The sequence below is a fragment of the Geotrypetes seraphini genome, chromosome 11 (genome assembly GCF_902459505.1).
Source record: "Geotrypetes seraphini chromosome 11, aGeoSer1.1, whole genome shotgun sequence".
NCBI lineage: Eukaryota > Metazoa > Chordata > Amphibia > Gymnophiona > Dermophiidae > Geotrypetes > Geotrypetes seraphini.
Window position 1 is genome coordinate 121,195,150 of NC_047094.1, and position 16,822 is coordinate 121,211,971.

General features: G+C 42.8%; 1 protein-coding gene across 2 annotated transcripts in view; it reads left to right on the plus strand.

Moving 5' to 3' along the window:
* RIMS4 (regulating synaptic membrane exocytosis 4) overlaps positions 1-16,822 on the plus strand; it is a 112,802-nt gene that overhangs the window by 84,494 nt on the left and 11,486 nt on the right. The window contains exons 4-5 of one of the 2 annotated variants that reach the window (XM_033915052.1): positions 1,718-1,845; positions 15,432-15,533. In XM_033915052.1, coding sequence (XP_033770943.1) covers positions 1,718-1,845; positions 15,432-15,533 — 230 coding nt within the window. The remainder of the gene's footprint in view (positions 1-1,717; positions 1,846-15,431; positions 15,534-16,822) is intronic. The other variant, XM_033915053.1, reaches the window with a different exon arrangement.

Here is a 16,822-nt window from a genome sequence, read left to right on the forward strand (position 1 = left end):
TGTTCTACTCATCACTTTAACACCGCATAGAGCTATGCTGACTTTCTGAGATTCTAGGTGAATCAATAAATGTGAATAAATAAAAAGCAAGAGGCAGATGTTTTATTAAAATGTGTTCTATAGGATTTCCTGCAGCTTTGCAAGATCTTTGCTGTTTCAGGATTGGCTATTAATGAGTATTCAACCCATTAGAAACTAAAGTTCAAAATATAATGAAGCATATTGATGCCATTATATGTGTCTTCCTGCTGAGATGCTGGGAGCACAATTAATGCCAGACAAACACAGGCAGAAATGTCAAATTATTCTTATGAGAGAGATATGAATTGAAAGCAATAATAACAGCATTTTGCTGATTAAATGTATGTTCATCTTGCACTAAAATGCTATTTTTGCACTGATACCTTTTGACTTTTTTTAAAAAAAATTTAGGAACGTTTATTTGGCAGCATTTTGAGCTTTGTCATTTGCAGTAACTGGCTTTAAGGGATGGATGTTCCTTCTGTGTATGAATATAGTTTAAGGTTGGTTGCCATAATAATAAATTCAGATTGGGATATTTTTTTTTTTGTTGTTGTTGTTACTACAGCTCTGCAATAATTTCCAGGTTTAGAGAGTTTCTGATTTATAATGGTCATGCAGTATTTTTAGGGTTCAACAAAGGAGTTGTGAGAATGAAATGTCAATAATTCAGCCACGGGTGCAAAGTTCACTTTATTGATAGTAGCACTGCGAGGACTTGAATACGCGACGCTGACGGTGTTTCGGCATCCATGCTTTGGACACCAGATATTTTCCTATTTGACCTGCATTGAATGCTCTATTTATGCGATAGAACTACCAGCCGTTGAGACACTTGACAAAGGCCTAGATGCCGAAACACTGTCGGCGTCGAGTCTTCGAGCCCTCGCGGTGCTGCTATCAATAAAGTGAACTTTGAACTTTACACCCGTGGCTGAGTTACTGACATCTCATCCTCACGACTCCTTTGTTGTGCCTTGATTGTCTCATCGTTGAGGCCCCCCTGGAGACTCCCTTTTTGGTATTTTTAGGGTTACTATATTTGGTTAAGTTAAAAAAAAAAAACAACAACCCAGAGGACACACGGCTCCGCCCCATTCTGCCTCTGCCCCACCCACACACAAACCTCATCTCCTCTCCTTCCCTGAGCTCGGTGCCACTTCTGGAAGGCCTGTGAGCATGCACAGATGTGACACACGTTTGCCCTTGGTGCGCCTTATCTTTTTTGATCATTTTTGAAACAGAAAACAGCCAAATGAAAAACACACCAAACAAGCCATTTGGGATGTAGGAGAGGGCCAACATTTTTAGTAGCCTGGCCACAAAGGCCTCCCAGCAGAGCAGTGGGGCACTGCAGTAAACGTCACTTCAAAGGTCCCAGGTCTACATCTCACCTTAACCCCCCTTATAGTGTATGGTGAATCCTCCAAAATCTTCCCAAAACCTACTGGACCCAACTGTACACCACCCGAATAGCCCTTATGCCTGCAGATGTTTTGGTGGGCTCACATTCTCCACCACAAGTGTAGTATACATGAAAGTAATTTGCATGCCAGGAAGGCAGTGCATGTAAATCTATTTCATGAATATTCGTAGTGGGATATCCTGAAGACTTGACTGACTGGGGATTTTCCAGGACATGTTTGGAAACCACTGGTGTGGTAGTAACTGTTAATTTGCAACTAAAGTTTACCAGTGTGTTTTTCCGTAGCTTGAACTACAGTGGAATGTGTTTGGCCTCTGATGGACAGTTCAGTGACTTCCTCTCTGGCATGGGTCCTGCACAGTTTGTTGGCCGTCAGACTCTCGCCACCACATCAATGGGTGAGTAGTACAATATATCTGCAAGCATAAAATGAATATACAGTTTAAAGAATGAAAAAGGTTTCCCTCTAGTCAGATAGTGGGCATCCTGTGAAGACCACAGGCTCTGATTACTCACAAAGCCCTATCTGGGCATATGCATTTAAAAAAAAAAAAAAACTGTTGCTGACACAGGAGAGAGAGAAAGGGGATAAGATTTTGGTATAATGCCTTCCTGTAGTTACAATCAAAGTGGTTTATATATTATATACAGTTACTTATTTTGTACCTGGGGGCTGCAGTGGGAATTGAACCCAGTCTTGCTGGTTCTCGGGCCACTGCACTGACCATTAGGCTCCTCTTCCACTCCAGGGAGGAGCAACGGAGAAGAGTTCACCGAGTAAAAAATATAACATAGAAAACACCTCAAAACCAAAAGCCCAGCTCTCTCTCTGAGTGTTTGCAAATGTGCAGTTCCCCTTCGTGCAAAGGTCCAGGAATAAACCGATTATCACAAATGAAAACAAATGATTCCCTTTTCAGGGTTCTAGGAAGAGGTGCAGCCAGGTGTCTTATAGAGAAGCACGATTCTCCCTGCACCTTCCAAATGGTTTAACAGCGACTAGGGAAACAATTGACTTAAGATATAAAGTTCCTCTTATCTTGTGTCTCTCTGCTGCCTCTCAGCTATTAGAAGGGATGTCAATTTGTTAGTTCACATAAAGGACCTGATTCTGGAAACAATGACAGAAGATAGGCAGTGGTAGGTGCCCTATTGACCCCTAATTTAATTGGTTTAATTGCCTTTAAGTGGCACAGTAATTGACTGCGTCATTTAAAAGCAATTGAAATCACATTAAAAAAAAAAAAAGAAAGGCGCCGGAATCTTGTTTGCAGAGGTGCCTATTGGCGCCTAAGGTCGACATAAATGTGGTTAACGCCAGAATAACCTTAGGCACCTAAGTAGATGCAATTCATGTCAAACACAGGCGCCAAAAATGTCGGCCTTCGAAACCCTGGACTAAGGGCTCCTTTTACTAAGCTGCAATAGCGTTTTTAGCTCGCACTAAATCCGTGCTATGCAGCTAGAACTAACGCCAGCTCAATGCTGGAAACTTTGTTTTGTTTGACATATGGTACATATAGTTTACATATGGTACATATACATATGGTATGTGTGTGTGTGTGTGTGTGTGTATATATATATATATATATATATATATATATATATATATATATATATAAATTGCTATATGTGGTAGTTTAAAAAATCAGCACAGACTAGAATGGTGCTCAGTACGATTCTACAAGACGCATACACCTTGTATGCAATCACGCTTAGCGCAGGAGTGTGACACATAACTTAGGTGCATGCATTTAGACCAGCTAAAAACAGGCCTAAATGCCAGCACCTAAGTTATGCACGCATCGGGTATATTCTGTAACAATGCACTAACTTTCAGGAAGGTCTCCTTTTCAAATTCACGCATTTCAACTGGTGCGTACATTTTACAGAATCGTGCTTTCCGACTCGTGCGTGTAAATTTTAATTAAAGCCAAATATCGTCAATTATGAGTTGTCAATTACCAATTATCAGCACCGATTAGGCCAATGAATTAAGTTGTGCGCGTACATTGGCTACACGCACTGATGTGCGCACACAACTTTAGGAACCCTATACAGACTTCAGGGGGTAAGCACATGGCAATGTGCTAAACATTTTTTTATTAAAATAAATGTGCGAGTGAAATCCACCATCAGGAGGAAGAGAGAAGGAGAGTCTGGAGATGGTGAGGTCTTTGGCAGTGTGGTAACCCTACTGATGTCATCTGGCAGGACTGCCAGAAGACTACAAAATCGCACCCTTTTGAGGCATATACCCAAAAGGGCGCACTCTGTCCTTTGGAGCCTGGAGAGTATCCTTGAAGTATTTTTTTGTTGTGGAAAGGCAAGAGTAAGAGGGGCATCAGATGCCATTGCAAAACACGGTAGTGGGTAAAAAATGCTTTGGCAATGCCTTTTAAACTCTACTAGCTCTGGAGCCTCTATGAGCTCTGGAGGTTGTCCTAACTATTCCCTCTTCCACTTGAACCTTGCTTAACTTCCTTTACGGGGGATGAGGCTCACTAGAAGGTTTTCCCTCCTTGGTGTGTTCTCCACAGTCAAGCTCTTTATATCTTCAGTTTCAAGCAAGGTTCCTATACCCAAGGCTATTTCTTCTCCATATACTGTTTCATAGGCCACTGACTTATCATAACAAGTGTCTATTGGATGTTGTGAGAGAGTGTGAAGAATAAACCTAGTTCTCCTTAAGTACACGTCGTCTCTGTGCCATGTATTTAAAAAATACATAGCTCTAGACTGCTTAGCTAGATGGGCATAGCCGAGTCGAGGGAAAGTGAAAACCCAGAGCAGGAACAAGACAAAAGCCCAGAGCAAGAAGGAACACCCCATTCATGGTAGGCTTCCATGGGTTATGGGCGAAGAATCAAAAGATTGGCCAAAGTAGGAAAGTTCTCAGTTGAACACTGTGAAATACTGATCTTGTGGCCTTTTCCTTGTATGCTTAATGCTGAACTTTCAGTTAATACTCCTATGAGCAAAAGTGCTTCTGGATTTAAAGAAAGTTTAATACTGCACAGGAAAGTAGAGTTTTTGGCGTATTGGTTAAAGCAAAGACATTTTGTTTTAAATTTTCTTTTGTGTTGTCTCTTAGCTCCAAAAAACCTTGTTGAGAAAATATTTTAAGAAAGTGTTTTTATTACCAGATCCAGAAGAAATTTGTATTTTGAATTGCTGTGACCAGGGCCGCCATCAGAAATTTCTGGGCCCCTTACTGAGCAATCCTATTGGGCCCCCCACGCACCCCTTCCCCCCCCCCCAGATCCCCTCCCCTTCTTCCATGGGCCAAATACACACATACTTTTCTCTGTCGCCGCACTCTTTGACCAAAAGATTTGTAAGCCTTCAACCACGTCAAAGTAGACTCTTTCAGCAGGGCCCTAACCTTACCTAAACTAAACTAATCTATACCTTTCTATTCTAAACTAACATATGTCTAATACTGAACTAATAACAAACTAACATACATCTGCATAATAAATAACTAATAAATAATAGTGCTAGTAGCTATAATTCACTTTTGAATGTAAAATCTCAGTTAAGGATTTCTTTTGACCTTTGTAGGCCAGAAGTAGATCACAATTGCACAATATTTTTTTTTAACAAGTATTAAATGTGTTTTTATAAATACTGTAAGCTTAATAAATATATCAGAAAAAACTACACATCTGAGTGCATATCTGAACATACACATCTGTATGATCCCATCCTCCTCAGCTTGCCTATAGCTGCATCATGCATGTTAAAAATGTACAATATGTTGATATGTGCACCTTCCTTCCTTCCCATCCATCCTCCTCAGCCTGTCCTTACACATCCACAGCTGCATGTTAATGATGATGTATATGTTATGATGAAAAATAAGTGCATATGAGCACAACATGCAGCTATGTGCAAAATAAGTGCATATGAGCACAACATGCAGCTATGGATGAATATAAAAAAGAAACAATATTCAGTACAATTGTCAATTTATAAATCAGCGTCTTCTCCCCACTCTCTCTTCCCCATTTCCCTTCAGCGTCCTCAGCCCACTCTCTCTCCACTTTCCTTCAGCGCACGCACGTAAAAACAAGCAAGTAATTTATATCATTTTCATTCTATTCATTCATAGAAATTAAAGTCTAAATAATGCCAATCACATAACAAAACATGATTTTACAAAAATAATTCCCTGCACAGTCAAGCCTGCAAGGATTACTAGATGTCTTTCAGCAGCTCCCCTCCCCCCCTCCCCCTTTACCTTTGAGGCTAAGTCAAAATGATCTACCAACAATAAAATTTTAAAAACACAAAGCACGTTGTACGCAGAGAAAATGTTAATTATCATTTATAACGGATGTAGCGGTATATAAGAAATAAATTACATTACATTACATTACATATTCCGCGGGTTTTCAAAGAGGTCAAGGCAGATGACTTTATGCAATATCACCTCAGTAACAACTATACAAAAATAGACAAATATTCCCCCTCCCTTTTTACTAAAACGCGATAGCGGTTTTTAGCGCAGGGAGCTGCGCTGAATGCCCCACGCTGCTCTCAACGCTCATAGGCTCCCTGCGCTAAAAAACACTATTGCGGTTTAGTAAAAGGGGGCCATAGTGCAAAATATAGACAGCATATATAAATTCTCAAAGCAGACACATTTTGATCACTAAATTGAAAATAAAATCATTTTTCCTACCTTTGGTAATTTCATCAGTCTCTGGTTGCACTTTATTCTTCTGACTGTGCATTCAAATATTTCTTCCCTTTTTTCAACCTCCTGTATGCTTCCTCTTCTCCAGACCTCATTCCCTCCCCAAACCTTTTCTTTGTTTCACCCTGCCCCTTCTTTCTTTTTCTCTCTCTCCATACCCCCTTTCTTTCTGTATGTCTGGTTTTCTCTCTCTCTCACCCTGCCCCCTTCTTTCTTTCTCTCGCCACACCCTCTTTCGTTCTGTTTGTCTGTCTTTCTCTCTCTCTCCGTGCCCCATATTTCTTTGTTTCACTCTGCCCCCTTTCTTTCTTTCTGGCTTCCTGTCCCCCCCTTTCTTTCTTTCTCCCTGCCCTCCCCTATGCCACCACCATTGGGAAAATGCTGCCACCGCCACTGGGAAATAGGCTGCCACTGTCGCCATCGGGAACAGGCCAGCGCCGAGTTCACCCTGCTTCTCTTCCCCGCGGGGCCAACCAACTCTCGCCCCCCCGATGTCAATTCTAACGTCAGAGAGGACGTTCTAGGCCAGCCAGGCAGCAATTGGCTGGCCCAGAACGTCCTCTCCGACGTCAGAATTGATGCGAGTGGTGAGAGTTGGTCGACCCCACAGGGAAAAGCAGGGAGAACTTGGCGCCGGCCTGTTCCCAATGGCGGCGGTGGCACTCAAGTGGCTAAAGAGCCGCAGCTTGCCGGCCTAGGGAGAACACTGGAGGGTGGCCAGCTGTGCACCCCTTTGGGACGTAAACCCGGGGCGGGGTGGACCGCCCCTCCCCCCTCCCCCACCTTGGTATGCCACTATCTGTACCTCACTCCCTCCCTATGACCAAAAATTCTCCTTTCTTCTATTTCCCGTGTACACAACCATCTCTTTCCCTCCCTTCCTCTCTCCAAGTCCATGCCTTCTGTGTCCAAAAATCCATTCCCTCCCCCACCTCAGCATCTCTTTCCCTCCCTTCCTCTCTCCCAACTCTCAAGTCCATGCCTTCTGTGTCCAAAAACACATTCCCTCTCCCACTTCAGCATCTCTTTCCCTTCCTTCCTCTCTCCCAAATCCATGCCTTCTGTGTCCAAAAACCCATTCCCTCCTCCACCTCAGCATCTCTTTCCCTCCCTTCCTCTCTCCCAAGTCCATGCCTTCTGTGTCCAAAAACTCATTCCCTCCCCCACCTCAGCATCTCTTTTCCTCCCTTCCTCTCTCCCAAGTTCATGCCTTGTGTCCAAAATGCACTCCCTCCCCCCTTTTGTGTTCCAACTTTCTCAGCAAAACGGAGCTCGAACCCGAGAGGCTTGTCTCCTGTTTCCTGCCTGCCCCGCTGCGCACAAATAGCCGACCGGAAGTATTCTCCGAAGTCAGCACTGACGTCGGAGGGCAGGCTTTGCTTAAGCCCTCCCTCCGACGTCAGCGCTGACATCGGGGAACACTTCCGATCGGCTATATGTGAGCTACAGGGCAGGTAGGAACAGAAGACGAGCCTCACGGCTCGAGACGTATTGAACTCCGCGGGTCCCCCGTCCAGCTCTCTCCTGTGCACTTGGGGCGGACCGCCCCCCCTAGGTACGCCACTGTGGCCTAGGACCCTGGGGGAGCCCGGGCCCCCTGTCAGCTCCGGGCCCCTGAATGCAGGACTGGTAGTACTGCCCTGATGGCGGCCCTGGCTGTGACTTGCCTAGGAAAGGTGTTTATGAGGAACAGGAGGAAGGGGTCTTTGTGATGCAAGACTTTGATTCCTTTGATTTTTGGAGACTTCACAAGATATTACCCTCAATGTCTACACTTTTTATTTTCTTGTTCTCCGAACAAGATAAATTGAATATTTTAAAATTTTACTTTAAGAAGGAAGAAATGGTGTTTTTTGGTCATAGGATCCAATATTTCCTGATGTGTCCAGGGTAACGCAGTTGTGTTGGAAATTAGTTCTCCAGTTGAAGAGTCAGGCATTTGTGATAGGAGTGTCTTTTCTTTTTGAAGTTTCCCTGAAAGAGTTGAATTCAACCTCAGAACATTGACTGTTAATTATTTTCTTTGACCCTACACAGAAAAGTTGCTTGTTGATAATGAATCTGTTTCAAGTGGATTGATGAGGTGAGGACTGTGTTATCATCAGACCTAAATTAATATAGCATGTTATTTTTTTTGGATTTATATTTTCCATATTGTTATTTAAGACTTCGTAAAAATTTGAAAACTTTTTTTTATATGACTTGTAATATTCATGTTATTATGATATTTTAATTATTAATTGCTTTTGTATTTTCCCATAGATTGTAAGGCCTCTTTGAATGAACCTTTTGGGTATAGTGTGATTAATAAATTGTGTATTAGATTAGATTAGGTTGTTTTGTTGTTCCTTCTACTCCCCATTGGTATGGAGCACCAGTTGCAGTCCCAGTCACTTTAATGGGCAATGCTGGTCTTCATGTGCCATCGTTTACCGGAAGATGAGCTGGAACGGATGGATTTTTAGTTCTTTCTTAAAGGCCGAAAGAGGTGTGACAATTTAGGGCATTTGTTTATGTTAGGAGAAATTTAAACTGATACCTATGGAAAGACAAAAAGAGAGCTCTCTAGGTTGTCTTTTGAAAGAATGGAGAAATTAATCTTTCTCATAGATTCCGTATTACTAATGTCCCTCAAGACCTGACCAGATTAAACATTTTAAATTGCTTCTCTAACCTCTGATATCCAGAACTAATAGAATGTGCTTATACCATTAAAAAAATGTTTACTAGAGCACAAATGTTAACACTGATTTAACTATCTGTTGACTGAGCACTGACCTTGAGTGAATTACATTAACAATATCGTACAATGAATCATAACGGAGGGACACAAACTTTGAAATGTACCATGGCAGAATATTTTCCTAGGTTTCCTTTTTTTTCCGGGGGGGGGGGGGGGGGGGGAGGCAGGCAGGGAGGAGATTAAGAAGGCCATTCCAGCAATCCTGCCCCCTCTTTTACAGCAGCCAGAAGTGCAGGCCGGCGCTGTAAATGCTCCGATGCCCATAGGAATTGAATGAGCGTCGGAGCCTGCGGCTTTGTAAATGGGGGCCCTATTTATTTTTCTGGAATTATTATTATTTGCAATATGGGCTTGATTCTATAAACAGCATCTACATCGGTAGGCGCTGTTGAAAACTGCACCTTCCGAATATCATTCTAAGTTAGGCGCCTTTTTATAGAATCACACCTAGTGGTGTCCAACGACGCAACGGGAGGTGCTAGCCTGCGTTGCGTCCCACGGCTTCCCCTCCGCTGCTGCAGGCGGCTGTTTTGTTTGGCGACGCAGCATCAGGCCCTGCCCTTCCCGCTGGGGTGGAGCTTTGGGATCTTGTTGCCCCAGCGGCGGGCCTGTTGATCTGGAGACAGAGGGACCGATGCTGTGGCGACGCTGTTGAAGATCGATGCTGTTGTCGCTGTTCGCCGGGTGAGCGGGCATTCATCCATTGGTCTTGCCTGGAGCTGCCTCCCACAGCAACTGCGAGGAATCTGGCTGGAGACTTGAGTTGGAGTTTCCGAGGGTTTGTCACTTCTTTCTGGAGTAGCTAAATCTACATAGTAGTGTGGAATCTGGCAATAGTGTGAACCCATTTGGGACAGAGGGGGAAGTTCACTGTGCCTAGTGTACTAGGCCTCTTTTTACAAAACTGTGATAGCAGTTTCTAGCGTGGGGAGCCGCGCTGAATGGCCCATTGAGGTTCCTATGAGACGCTTGCCATTCAGCGCGGCTCCCCCCACGCTGGAAACAGCTAACGCAGTTTTGTAAAAGAGGGGGGTTAGTTTTGTAAACTGCTTAATACTTACCTACAAGCGGTATATCAAATCCAATCCAATACCGTGCCTACCAAGCTAGATGCCTACCTGAAAATTAATTTTTTAATCGTATTTTTAATGGCGCTGTTCAATTCATAGCGCTGTTTGAACCAATTAAAAAATTAAGGTCCCCCCCCCCTTTTATCAAGCTGTGGCAGTGCTGCTTCCGCGTGAAATGCTCCGAAGTTCGTTCAGTTCCTATGAGCGTCGGAGCATTTACCGTGCCGGCCCTGCGCTAAAATGCTTGATAAAAGGGGGCCTTAGTTAGGTGCCTGGATTGGCTAGGCATGTTGATCTAGACGCCCGACATTGGATGCTTTTTTAAAAATTTTTTTATAGAATCGGGGCCTATATGCTAAACAAAAGCAGCCTTTTTTGATGAATAGTGATAGCAGTGCATTGGGAGGCATAGTTCTAATTAAGATGCTTCTGTTTTCTACGTGCTGGTATGTAGCATTTTTTAATCTCTTGAAGTAACGTAGATATAGCGCCAGATTCAGTAAATGGCGTTCAAAAGAAATCGGCACTCAACGCTACTCTATAATGGCCACTCAATGATGAGAGCCCGTTATAGAACGGCATTGTGTTAACTTTAGCACCCCAGATTTGGGCGCTGAAACCAGGCAACCACCTGTTCTCAGCCAGATTCTCGATCTATCTGCTGCTTTTGACACGGCTGATCACCACTCACTCCTTGATACGCTGTCCTCGCCGGGATTCCAGGGTTTCGTTCTCACCTGGTTCTCTTCCTATCTCTCCCACCACACCTTCAGTGCTATCCCACCATCAATCAGTGTACCCCAAGGCTCTGTTCTGGGACCTCTCCTTTGCTCCCTTGGCGCACTGATCTCCTCCAGTGGTTTTCAGTATCTCCTCTAGGCTGATGACACCCAGATCTACCTGTCCACACCAGAGATCTCTACAGGAATAGGGTTTGCACTGCACAGTTTTACAGAGATGCCAGTATTGCTTCAGGAAGTCGGCGTAGCGAGCCCTCCTTCACTGGGGTATCCATTTCGCCTTTAACATTATAATCTACTTTCATGTAGTATTATACGAGCATTTGCTGAAATGATTGCTATGTTGTATTATTATGCCTGGCACCCCGCTTTCTTTGTAGAATGGTGGCTGTCATTTATTTTCGTTGTAACATGTGAATTTATTTAACATCTTCAGTCTTTTAATATGAATATTTTTATTTGCTATTGCCATATAACTGCTGTGATCTTCTATGAAATTGTTGATCTAGATATCTTTTTTCCTTTATAAATATTTCAAAATGAACTAGGTAGCCAGTTTATCATGATTAATTGGTGACCACTGGCCATATATGTATGTACACGTCACCGAGGCATACCTCACCTCACACTGGCTTCCAATTCAAACAAGAATACTATTTAAATTCTACTGTCTATTATTTAAATCCAGCCTACTTGAACAACCGCCTAATCCTAACTACGACAACCAGACACAGGAGAACCCAGACACCATTCACATACCCTCCAATCAGAGACATCAAACGGAAAAAACTGTACGATGGCCTACTAGCCACACAGGCAGCAAAACTAGACCACCAAATCTCCAATCGACTAATCGCGACCCCAGACTACAAAACTTTCAGAAATAAAATAAAAACCCTGCTATTCAAGAAATCCATGAAGACAGACTAACACCTTATGAAACATTTCAGTCCTCTGAAGCAACCCGCTCTACTCTGTAACACCTCTAGACATGTCCAGAAATCCCCTTCTGTAATTCTGAAATCCTCTTTTGTAATCTGCCTTGAACCGCAAGGTAATGGCGGAATAAAAATCACTAATGTAATGTAATGTATGTGTATCTGTATGTTTGTTGTGTATGTAGGAACAGAAATATATAATTTCATAAGAGATTATCATAGTTATATAGACAAAATACTGATATCTTTTTTAAAAAAATGAATGCTTTATAGCAACTCTAGATTCTAAATATAGTATCTATCTTTTTATTTTATTTTTTTTTAAACTTATGGCAGCCATATTGACTATGGGGTCATGGAGGCGCTTTTTGTTAGTGAGTCATAAGTTTCTGAGGATCATAGTTCAATTCTTAAGAATGCATGAAGTGAAGTTCAGAAGATTGGTGAATGTACGTGAAAATGCGTGGGGAGGGGTGAGATACAGATTAAAGAGAAGATATTGATACAGGGCAAAGTGTGGAATGAGTTAACTGAACTATGCTGCTATTATCATTGTGCGAGAGAGAACAAAGACAGGATGATCTCGGAAGTATTAGGGCCTTTTACGCCTGTAATAAGCCATAAATCATTATCCCTAATCAGGCTTTAAGGTACTGATGATAAGATTTCTGATGAGTTCCAGTTTGGCAGTTTCAGGTGTGGGTATCTTTTGAAGTTCTTTTTAGGATTATGGTAGCGAGCCCTCCTTCACTGGGGTATCCATTTCACCTTTAACATTATATGGCTTAAGCTTTTATGTGAGTGTCCTGTAAGGTTGACATGTTCTACTGTTTTTTGAGTGTTGCCATTTCAAATGTCTGAACTATAAGAACATAAGAATTGCCATACTAGGATAGATTGTCTATCAAGCCCACTATCCTGTTTCCAACAGTGGCCAACCCAAATCCCAAGTAGTAAAACAGATTTTATGCTGCTTATTCAATAATGGCCTAAGGACTTCTTTTTTAGGAAATTATCCAAGCCTTTTTTTTAAACTCTGCTAAGCTAACTGATTTCACCACATTCTCTGTCAACGAATTCCAGAGTTTAATTCCACGTTGTATGAAGAAATATTTTCTGGAAAGAGCGAACAAGCGATTCACATCTACCCTTTCTCAGTATTTTATACTATCCTGCTGTTATCACTCTTTCCACATCCTACCATGCACTATTCAATACTTTCTCTTTACTCTGTATCCCACCCACTCCCCATGTTTCTTCATGTGTATTTGCCCACCTCCTGAACTTTGCTTTGTGCATCTGATGGAGTGGACTCTGGTCCTCGAAAGCTCACGCCTCGATAAATTGCTCAGTCTAAACAGAGGTTTTCAATCCAGTCCTTGGAAAAAAAAACTAGCCAGTAAGGTTTCCAGGATACCCACGATGAATGTGCGTGAGAGAGATCTGCATACTGTGAAGGTACTGTAATCAAATTTAACTCATGCATATTCATTTTGAGTATCCTGAAAAGCCGATTGGCTAGATGTGTCATGAGGCCTGGGTTGAGAACTGGTGGCCTATAAGATGCCCCCTGACTCTATCATCTTTATTAGATCAGTCTGGCGCAGCTGCTACTTTAAAACGTTTTGATATAGTGAATGAAATTTAAGGAATATGGACTTGCCTTAAATCAAGGACTGGACATATTCCAGGCATGAACAAATGCAGATGGTAGAATTTGCCGTAGTTTGACAGGTTGCCTGGGGGAAACAGCATTAGTCAAGAAAATAATAATAATTTGGTTTGCCAATTGGCACTATGTATTACTTTCCAGTCTGCTTCTGTTTGTTTCAGTGAGTAATATTTTTGATTGGTTCCCCTTCGCTGAGTAATTTTTTTTTAGAAAAAGTAAAATTCTCAATTGCTGCAAAATAGATTTTGCGTTCTTCCTGCACTGGTGGCTGGATTGAGGGCTGTTTGTTAATTTCTTTAATGTCTACAGTTTTTCATTCAATTTTCTATACCGTTCTCCTTGGGGAGCTCAGAATGGTTTACATTCAAGTATTTTTCCTTGCCTGTCCTGGTGGGCTCACAATCCATCTAATGTACCTGGGGCAGTGGGGGGATAAAGTGGCTTGCCCAGGGTCACAAGGAGCAGTGTGGGTTTGAACCTACAACCCCAGGAACATTGAGCCGTGGGGTAGCTCCAAGTGGTATTATTTATCTGTTATATACCACAGGTTGGTGAATGCCATGGTAAATCAAGGTATGAGTAAAAGCTCACCTTTTCCTTGCACCTTGATAACGTCCCCTCCATGTGGCTATGATTGTATAGTTTTCAGGGATTCCTGCCATCTATATAATAAAACCGTAGGCGGCGCATGCGCATTCTTATCGGCGTGCTTCCATGATCCGTATGTCCGTGGCCGCCAAGAGTGCAGCATGCCCCGCGCTTACTACGGCCCCACGCGCAGCTGAGTTCGGCACGGCGCTTTCCCCAGATAGGGGAAGTCGAACATCTCACTCCCGACGCGCAGCTGACTTCGGCACGGCGGTTTCCCCAAATAGGGGAAGTCGGAAAAACTCACTCCCAGCTCTCCTCGGCACGGCGGTTTCCCCAGATAGGGGAAGCCGAACAGCTCACTCCCGCCTCATGGTCCTGCCGCCGCTCCTGTTCACAGCGGCTTGCACGTCAACAACTCTCCCCCCCCCCCCATCCTCCCGCAACAGCCACTACCGCTCATGTTCAAAGCGACCTGCTGAGGTTCGCGGCCGGCTGTAGCGAACCTCTCAGGCTGCACTCCACATGGTAGCACGAACATGCTACTGAGGTGGACAGCGGCCTGCGAGGTTCGCTACAGCCGGCCGCGAACCTCAGCAGGCCGCTTTAAATAGGAGTGGCAGCGGTGGCAGAAACCATGGATGCACAGGCACAACTAAACGCCAGCTCCTCCTGAACTCACACACACACCTAATTGTCAGCTCATTTGAAGAGCCTGAACTCACAGCCACACCTAAACATGCAGACCGGGGTCGTGGGAGGATGCGCCCTGGCAAGTGGTGCACAGGGACTTGAGAGGGAGGGAAATTGGCTGGGGAAAAATACAGGCAGACAGCTTTGTGATGTTCCCAGAACAAATGTGGCAGCTCAACCTAACCTGAATGGAAGTAAAGAGGTATGTACGTTAGACACTCACAGAAGGACAGGAACACTGGACAAGGACAGAGAGACACACACAGACACTCACAGAAGGACAGGGGGCTAAAGAGACAGATTGAAAAAAAAAAAATAAAAAAATACAGTGGACAAGGAGAGAGAGAGACAAAGACACTCAGAATTTCTGGACAGGGATCTAAAGAGACATTGAAAAAAAAAACACAAGAAACACTGGACAAGGAGAGAGACACACAGACACTCAGACTTATACAGATTTGCCGAAAAAATGGACAAAAAAACAATTTATTAAGCACAAAGTATGCAACAAATAGGAAAAATATAAAAACTTTAAATAAATCAACCATACGATGGATATTAAAGCTCTCACATTAAGTTTTCAGTAATTTTCACATATATTCTAGCACCCGTTAATCTAACGGGCTTAAACACTAGTATTGTATATAAATATCTTAGAATATACTGTTTTAATTCTGATGGTAGCATGCAACTTTTAAAGCAATTCTGATTAATTTTATCACAAATTTTAAATCTTGATCTCAAATAAGGAAGCCTATTAGGATATGGACTTTTAGCGTGGTCCTTATTTTCAGCTCTTCCTACTCTAAACATTCATTTTTTTTCCCCCCATTTTCAGGCGATGTTGAGGTTGGTTTGCTGGAGAGGAGCGGACAGCTGGAAGTGGAGATCATTCAAGCCCGGGGATTGACGGCAAGGGCTGGCTCCAGAAGCCCTCCAGGTGCTGAAAATTGAAGGCAGCAGAATCTCTTTTTTTTTTTTGAAAGAGAAGATGGCTGTAAAGCATAAGAACTAGATCTTGCCTCTAGATGGCTCTTGGAACTTAGAAAGAATCCAGTTTTCTCCAGGACCAATATGATAACTTGGAGTCTCCATACCAAAATAGTTACTGGCCAGACTTTGTTCTGCACAGTTTCAATTGAATCGGTGTTAAAGTGGATTAATGTGCCTAGATTTCCCTGACTGAAAATTGTACTCCACCTGGCTACAAGGTTAAGGGAGCTTCTGCAAGCCATGTACATTTAGGTGAACCACGAAAAGCGTTTCCAAGGGTAAAGGTGGGTACACAGTGTCTGGAAAAAACGGGACCTCCAACATTTTCCTAATAACCTTAAAATAAATGTGCTTTTATTAAAAATGTATCACTATTACTGACAGGTGTTACTGCAAGATACTGTAAAAGCTGAACAATCCCTGTTTTCAAAATGACATTCAAGAAGTGGCCATTAAGATCTGTTTTACCAAAATGGCATTTAGCAAAGATGATGAAGTTGCGATAAATGTTTTGTGACAAAATAAGGCTTAAGGTGCAAAGCATTTGCTAAGGGAGTTTCCTAATACAGGTATGGACTTAATGTATTTTCAAAGGTCTTGTTAAATGTTTAAACAATTGCAAAGTATTTTGATACTATGTTAGTGGCTCCTGTTTTGTCCCAGACACTGTGTACACAGCATTTTCAAAAGTACACACATTAAATTACCCTCCTCAGCCAGCCACGGGTGCAAAATATGCCGGGGCTTTTAGCATGCAAAAGTTAGGGCAATATTCAAAAACCATCTACCTGTCTAGCTTGTCTTCAAAACTTAACACAAGTACATGCACTTCTGTATTTTGCAATTTCATAGGCTGTTTTGAAAATTGTCCTGCCCCCCCCCCCCACCCTCCAGAATTTTGGCTTTCAGTACTATATATAAATGAATTGCTAAAGAATGTTCAGTCAAAAATAAGAAGGTCGTGTGGAAACCAAGAATTCTTGCTCAGTTTTTTATTTTGGATTCTCAAAGAGCTCATGGAAATCTCTCAAAGGCCTTCACTCTTACTCAACACGGCTGTGTTTCGACAGGTCAGCCTTCACCAAGAGAAATACACTTCTCCCTCCGTATTCGCGGTTTCAGCAATTGTGGTTTCGATTATTTGCAGTTTTTAGCTTGCTGGCTCCTCCCCCCAAATTACATCAGCTTGCATAGAGAAATCGGTGATTCCAAGCGTTTACAGAGAAAATAACTGAT